The 7,750-nt window shown below is 43.0% G+C and overlaps 1 protein-coding gene across 1 annotated transcript in view; it reads left to right on the forward strand.

The window, feature by feature from the left end:
- Positions 1 to 7,750, forward strand: part of LOC101864429 — a gene marked incomplete at its 5' end in the record, with an annotated part of 65,125 nt that overhangs the window by 10,662 nt on the left and 46,713 nt on the right. Inside the window, 4 exon segments of the mRNA XM_013089964.2 lie at positions 136 to 220; positions 918 to 1,023; positions 2,995 to 3,066; positions 7,517 to 7,564. Coding sequence (XP_012945418.1) covers positions 136 to 220; positions 918 to 1,023; positions 2,995 to 3,066; positions 7,517 to 7,564 — 311 coding nt within the window.

The following is a 7,750-nucleotide window of genomic DNA, read 5'->3' on the forward strand; positions in this document are numbered from 1 at the left end:
CCCCTTTCCCCCCAAAACCACCCTAAAAGAACTAAAAATGGAAAAACACACCAATGACATTTTAGGATTAGGAGGCGGAGGGACATCAAATACTGTTTTCGTTTTTCTCCCTGTGCCCCACGTGATGTTCTGTAGGTGAGTACGTAGACGCCAACGGTCAGCCGATAAATAAAGTACTCCAACCGTTCAGAGAAGAGATGGTCCGTCCGCTCGAACTGAGGTGAATGTTCATCTACTCTTATTTATTCACAGATTTTTACCTTTTTACGGGGGGGGCAGGGGATAGAGAGAGATGATTAAGGAACAAGTAACTTGAACATAAAAACACAAGCGGTGGCGTTTCATTTTTTGTGTACTTATTTACTGACATTCTGCTTTGTAGTGTGATGGAGCGAGTGTCATTCTTGTTTCTTTTCTTTTTTTTTATTTTTATTTCTAACTTTTTGTGTAATTATTTGAGGATCAATGCTGTTATTGCTGTTTTTATTACTATGCTTTATGGGTTCTTTTTCTGTTTTTTTTATTTTTTCGTTTTTTTTGTAGGGGAGGGGAGGGGATTTTTTAAAAGGGGGTGGAAAGGGGTAAACTGTACTTTTGATTAGCTTGTTGATAGGAAAGAGAAAACCAGCTACAACAACAAAAACTACAACGTCACCCCCATATATATTAACATCGACAAGTACTGCACTGCACATTCAAACAAATCAACAACAACAGCATCATCATCATTATCATCAACAACAACCACAACAACAACAACAACAACAACAACAACAACAACAACAACAACTTCAACATCATCATCATCAGCAGCAGCAGCAACAACAACAACAACAACAACAACAACAACAACAACAATAGCAGCAGTAACAACAAAAGCACTGTAACTGTAACTGCGACCACGCCCCCACCACCAGGTCGCCTCCAAAAGGTCAGGTCATCCATACACAGCCGACCCGGAAGAGACTGGCTCGGTCAGAGGTCAACAGAATCTTGTCCGCCCGACTCCCGACGTGCAACAAGGTCAGTTATTTTACCGACTTCAACATAAGTTAAGGACCACTTGAAAACGCTCTGAGTAGTCTTCTTGGGTCGACCTGCACGTGGGCGTTCTTGGACTGATCCATTAGCTTGAAGGCGCTGCCTCAGACGGACAATGACAGAATCTGCCACTGCAAGCCCTCTGGCAATTTCTCAGGCTCCAACTCCATCCTGTAGCCGTGCCATAGCTCTGGTCCGATCAAAGTCTCTCAGCTTTCGTCTTGATGGCATGCGGATGCGATACTGAATTTTGCGCAAACGGCGTCTTTTATTGCCACCAAAGTGAGCACAGTTCAAGACCAACCGTCCGTTTACGACGTGCATCAGAAATTTTAACCGAGGAATGTTCGTGGTGTCGCACACAAGTCGATAAAAAACAGAAAATTCGGCTAAAATTCCCCAAAGATATCCGTGCTGCACGTGATCGTTTTGCCTCTTTTGGACGCTTTGCAGTACGCATTGGTAACCTATTAACACTTTTAGAGCAAACAATTTTGAAACATTCCTTACTGTCTTTTTTTCAGATTTTTTTTTTAAATCAGGGTTGTCTGTCAAAGTGGTCCTTAACTTCTGTTGAAGTCTGTAGATAGAGATCTAAGTCTACCCTGACTCCTTAGGGAGTTCGGTTTTTCCTCCATGGTCGTGTCGCCGTCATTATCATCAGGGTGATGAGTATCATCACCTAATCATAATCGTCGTCGCCATCAGCAGCAACAACAACAGCAAGTGCAGCAGAAGCACAAGAAGCACAGCTTCCTCATCGTTCTCGTGGTCGTTGTCGTTGTCGTCGTTGATGTCGATGTTTGCTTTCGGAAGCTTCCTCGGGAACGACAAATATTATCCCAAACATCTTTATCATTATCAAAGTTCCAGTAGTCCCTTTACTGAAATAAATATAAATATCGTCAGCTTTCCCCCTACCCACCCACCCCCAAAAAATCAATTTAATTAGTTAATTAAATTTAATTTCTAAAATTTAATCCCAAAACTTTTCATCATGTAAATGAAAAGTTGCTTTATTTCTTGGGGGGTGGGGTGGTAAGACGATGGTGGCACCACCGTGACCATGTTTCGTAATAAGTCAAGCAGCTCAAAATGGGGCTTAGTTTTTTTGTGTTTTTTTTATCACTCATCACTAATTATAATGTACGTGTGTGAGAGAGAGAGAGGGGGGGGGGAGAGAGGGAGAGAAGATGTGTGTATGTGAGTGTTTGTGCGTGTATGTGTGTGTGTGTGTATTCGTGTGTGTACGTGTGCGTGTGTGTGTGTGTGTGTGTGTGTGTGTGTGTGTGTGTGTGTGTGTGTGTGTGTGTGTGTGTGTGTGCATTTTGGGTGTGCGCGCGTTTGAGAGTGCGCGTTCGTGCTTGTATTTACCATGCCTCAGCAAATTTCGCAATGTGGTAGTCAATAAATTGTAGGGGGCTCTCGTGGCCTGCGGGTTTAGGTGTACGCCTCTCATTCAATAGGTGCTAGGTTCGAATCCGGAACGCGACGGAAATTTTTCTTCTTTAAAATTCTTCTTTCCTGCTCTCTAGCAGTGTTCTGTCACCTGCTTTCGTCTCCACTTTCTGCCCCCAACCCCTCACCTCCTTTGCCCCTCCTCTTGGTTCCTGACTCTTTCTGCAGCCTTTCTACTGCTACTCCTTGGCTCCTTCTTACTGCTGTCTTTCAGCCACACCCTTGATCTTCTGGTAGGAGAGATCTACATCTAGCCTTCTCGGACAAGGGCGAAAAATCTCAGCAGTCCCGTGTGCAAGTTGGGCTCGATAAAGATCCCTTAGTGGTCCAAAATCGATAAGAGTAAGCTTCGGCCGCCACCCGGGCTAAATTCAAAATTCCCTACTAATGTGTCCCGCGCTCTCATATGACCTTATGCAGTTGCACGCGCCGTACAACGCTTACATTGTTCTTTTTTAATACAATAAATTGTTATCCTGTCTCATCTTTCCTCAGGCTAAAGGTGAAGGCGTTGATACTATGCTGATCAGTGGGCCGGTCGAAAGAAATACAGGGGGGAAGCAACAGGTAGGTTTTGCAGGATACCGATATTATGCGCCTAACAAACCTTAATTCTGTATCACCCCTCCTCTCACCTCCCGCCATCTACACCCGCCTCTCCCCACCTCTGCATTGAAGTCACGTAGGAGAGTTGTTGTTTTTTCATAGATGCATAAGGGTACCAAAGATGATGCTCTTACGTCGTCGATGAAAATTAATGTTTAAAAGATCGTATATCAGAAATGCACTTTTTAAAGAGAATGAAAACGTCTAAATGCATGTGGGAGAAAATGGGAGAAAACTCGTGGGGCGAGCGGACAGTTGTAGATCTTCAGAGAAGAACCCCCATCAAGCAAATGTTTCGGCCCTAACTTCCTGACTCTCTAAGGGGGCCGTGCCACACTCAGGCCATGACTCTTATGTGCTCTCCTGCTGTTTCTGTTTGTTTGTTTTCTGTTTTCTTTGCGCTGATCGGGGGTCGAACCCTCGAGATTTTGAGGTATTTCCGGGTCTTCAGTCCGTGCGTTGTCTTGCAATGCCACGGAGCCTCAAGCGGAAAATAGTAAATGTGAAGCCATACAAAAATCTACTACTAATTTTCTATCTGATGTATGTTCTATTTGGCCCAGCTTTCATTCCGTCCCGTCCACAGCCAGCTCGAACTCTTTTCTGCCATTTCTGAAATGTTCTTGATAGCTGCCTTTCTCTTGCTGCCTTTGAGGCCTAGCTGCCCCAGCAGTGTGAATGTTGAGGCTGCGACAAACCCTCGCGCACCCACTTCTACTGGATTAACTGGAAGGAGCTATAGCCCTCTCCTTGGAGTTGATGCAGGAGATCTTCGTATTTTGCCAACTTGATTTGGTGCTGGGCATCTATCTTACTTTCGTATGGAGCAGTCAGCTCGATTAAGACGATCTTAGCATCAGTTTTTGACCAAAGATACCTGTTCTCTTGATCATGGGTGGGTAGTTCCGTAACTCTAGGAGGTCTGCAGCTATAGTCTGGTCAAAAATCCGTGGTGCGACTTATTTTCAAATATCTCCTCAACTATCGAACATAGGTTCTCCAATTTTTGCACAGTGACTTGTATCAATTTGTCTTAACAGATCAACATTTTTGTAAACACCTGCAAGCTGTATTCTAGAAAATTTCTTAATAAATACTAATTTAAAAATCCAAGTGGGTGGTTTCTACAAATGTTTTAATGTCTACAGCTTGGGCAATATTGCTTTTAGTAGCAAGTCCGTCAGGTTTTTCTAATTGGGATATTATGCTTATTGAACGCATGTTTTGAGACCCGTTAGTGAAAAAATATGTTCACTATAACAATTATTTCTTGTAACAAGTTTTGCAAGTAACAATTGTTAATGATGAGCTGTGACGTAGGCCATATGCGTAATCAAAATGTGTGTGAGAAGCGGGGAGTGCTGTGAACAATACCATTTTACGTGTGACCGAGCTTTCAAGTATTTAATATAAATTTATGAAGAAAAGTGTTTTAATCTAGGCCCAAGTGTTCTAGAAAAATATGATTTAGTTAAGACAAATTGATACAAACTGCTATGCAAAGTATGGATGACATTGATTCACCCGTTAAAAAGATATTTGAGGATAAGTTGCACCACGAATTTTTGACCGCTCTAGTTTCCAATCCTTTGCTGATCCTAGAAGGTTTCCTCTCATTGAGAGACAAGACACTTGCTTTTTTCCAACCCATTTCGTCTTCTTTCCTGCTGTGAAGAATGTCTGGGCTGGAGCTACTGTGATGTCGGGGTCGGTCTCCAGGCTGCAGGACATTGCGAGGACCAGTTCTTTCAGCACTCTGTTGTGTCGCCACGTGTATCTGCCGTCAGCAAGGGATACTCTTCAGGAACTGAAGACATTTTCTGTTGTCTGTCTCTCCTGGCAGAATGGATAGCGAGGTCTTCTTTCTTGCCTCACTTCACGAAATTAGTTTTTGATGGCAGCAAGTCATGTGTAGCTCTGATGATGAAGCTAAGTCTCAGATGTGCCATGTGCCACACGTCGTTCCAAGTAAGGGATCTTTGCAGGGCATCGGTCCAGTTTGTCCATTGGCCCTGCAGCGACTGTTGGACCGCTTTATGGAATCTCTTCTTGTCTTTCGCATTCCTCACTTCCTGGATCACCATGTCTCAGTGTTCTTTAATGTGTGCCCTACACCACCACAGCCTCTTCTCGCTTCCAAGTCCTTGTCTTCCAACTTGGGTATGGCCAATAACTTCTTTAAGCCTGAGGTTATCTTTGGCATCCATCACGGCATCCAAGACTTTCCACTTTCTGCCAGTTCTCAGTGTTGGTTGAATTGACCTGACCACCTCGTCCTGGGAATTCTCAAGCATCATCTGCAGCCTTGTCCTGCCAGCTTTGCATTCCTCCACTATTGACTTTAGTGGCAGTCTCATCTTGGCCTGTCGGTAGTACAGGGCAACATCTGAAAGCCCTGGAGGAACACCAAGCCACTTCCTAGTGATTTTTTAAAAATCTTTGCCTCCATTGTTTCCACCGCGCTTGTGGCAATTTCGTACACCAAGAGCGGCCACGGCAACATTGGGATCAGCATGTGCTGGAGGCACCAGACCTTATGCCTTCCAGTAGAGGATAACGGTCAATCTTCTTTTACCCGCTTTCAGTGCTGAGTGCTGTCTCTTTCGATTGTCTCGTGTCTTTCAGGGTCTCGTTATACCTCCTCCCCAGGATCTTTACGGGTTCTTCAGAAACGTTGGGGATCCGTTGGCCACCTACATGGAAATGGGTGTGCTTGCTCACTTTTCCTTTCTAAGCGAGAGGTTTCTTGATTTCTTTGGCTTGAAGTTTATTCGACACCATCTCATCAAATCATCCAGAAGACGAAGTATTCTGTGTGTCTCTTCTTCTCTGGGGGGTTAGGATTGTCGTGTCATCCATGAATGCCTTAAGAGGTGACATTTGACAACCTGCTCCAATTTCCGCTGGGATTGCTTTGCTTTCTGCCTCCTTGATAAGCACTTGCATCGCCAGGACGAAAAGGACTGGCGAAACCGTGCATCCCATTGCTTTACCCACCTAAAGGTTAACCCAGTCTGTTGTATATATTCATCCGTGCTGAATCGCATCAGGAACCCTTCGAAGTAGGCATGGAGCATTTGACATATCTCTTTCGGAACTTGGTTCTCAGAATCCCTTTCTTTGGGGATGTATACCTCATCAGCTTTCATCCATTCCTTGCTTACTAATATATGCATATATGTATTGTTTATAAATGGATTTTTTAAAAATGAATGAACTTTCGATTTCCTTTTCTTGTTCTCCCAATCTTATCTAAATCTTCGCAAATAAACTATTCGTTCCTGCTTCTTACATGTCAGCGTTTGGGGTCAGCAAAATACTTTTATTCACAAAGAATACCATATACTACGTTTGTTTACAAAGATGACTGCATAATCACGAAAACGACTGCATGTTGGTTGGGGTTTTTTTCACAAATATAACCGCATATTTGGGTATTTGTGTTACTGCTGTTACCGTCGTTTCTGCTTCTGTTGCAAAAGTTAACACCATGCACGTATTGTTGAACCTGTCTAAGACGGTCCTCCATTGTCGAGGTTGTCAAAATGGTCGCCTTAGAGAGGTGTCGCCCGACACATTGTCATTTTAGTATAAAAAAGGATAGGCAAGGAATGAAAATATGGGGAGTGGCCGTTATTACAGGTGATTGTCTTATAAAATATATAGTCGTCAGGGCAGACTCGATCGCAATGCTTTGCCAAGTATTTTAAGAGAGATCAATAATCCTTTTATTCATTCAAATTTCAGCTGAAGTCATTTCTGTTTTTGAAATTAATAAGACGAATATTTAGAGAGATTTTCTTTCTGTCAGAACACGGCGGTTTATGTTACTGGTGTATTGCAAAGCGTCGAGAGCCTATGTACATGTACTTTAATCGGGGTTGAGCGCTATATAAATGTCTGTTGTTATTTTTTTATTTTTTTTATTATTATTATTATTATTATTATTATTATTATTATTATTATTATTATTATAGTTGTTGTTGTACACCGCTGCTACCAATGTTATTGCTGCCGTTAAAATGTACTACTATCTCTGGGTTTGTTTCAACCCTGTGCTGCAATGTGCAATCTATAATTTAGGTGTTTTTACACTTGAATCGACTCAATTTAGATCATTTAGAATGAGGACTTGACTTCGACCCTGCCTGGCAGTGGCACGGCAACTCGAGCGGGGTTGAATACCACGTCCCAGCAGACAGATGGAGATACTCGATAAAAACCCTAACCACTTGGGAATCGAACTAGGGTCTTTTGCGTGCGACAGCGAAGCGCCTAACCGTTGCACCACAGACGCCGATGATGCGGTTGCTGCAGCAATTATTACTACTGATGGAGCAGCTGCTACTGACATTCAGGTGAGTGCAATCAGCCCTATTTATGGCCGCATGTTTCTCGAAATGTGTTCCAGACAGGGAAAAGATTTCCCATCGGCACGCTGACTCCAGACCCGAAGATAGTAAGTATATTGTTGTTGGTCTTTGTTGCGTTTCTTCCACGTACAGTCCCGGATTTTATTTTTTTTAATGTTGTACATTCTTTTTTTTTTTTTTTTTTATTGAAGGGTGATCGATCTCCGGATTTTCTCTTTTCTCGGGGGCTGCTGAATGCCTGATAACATGCATTATGTTTGGAAATAAGCTAT

The sequence above is a fragment of the Aplysia californica genome, unplaced genomic scaffold (assembly GCF_000002075.1).
Source record: "Aplysia californica isolate F4 #8 unplaced genomic scaffold, AplCal3.0 scaffold01093, whole genome shotgun sequence".
Classification (NCBI taxonomy): domain Eukaryota; kingdom Metazoa; phylum Mollusca; class Gastropoda; order Aplysiida; family Aplysiidae; genus Aplysia; species Aplysia californica.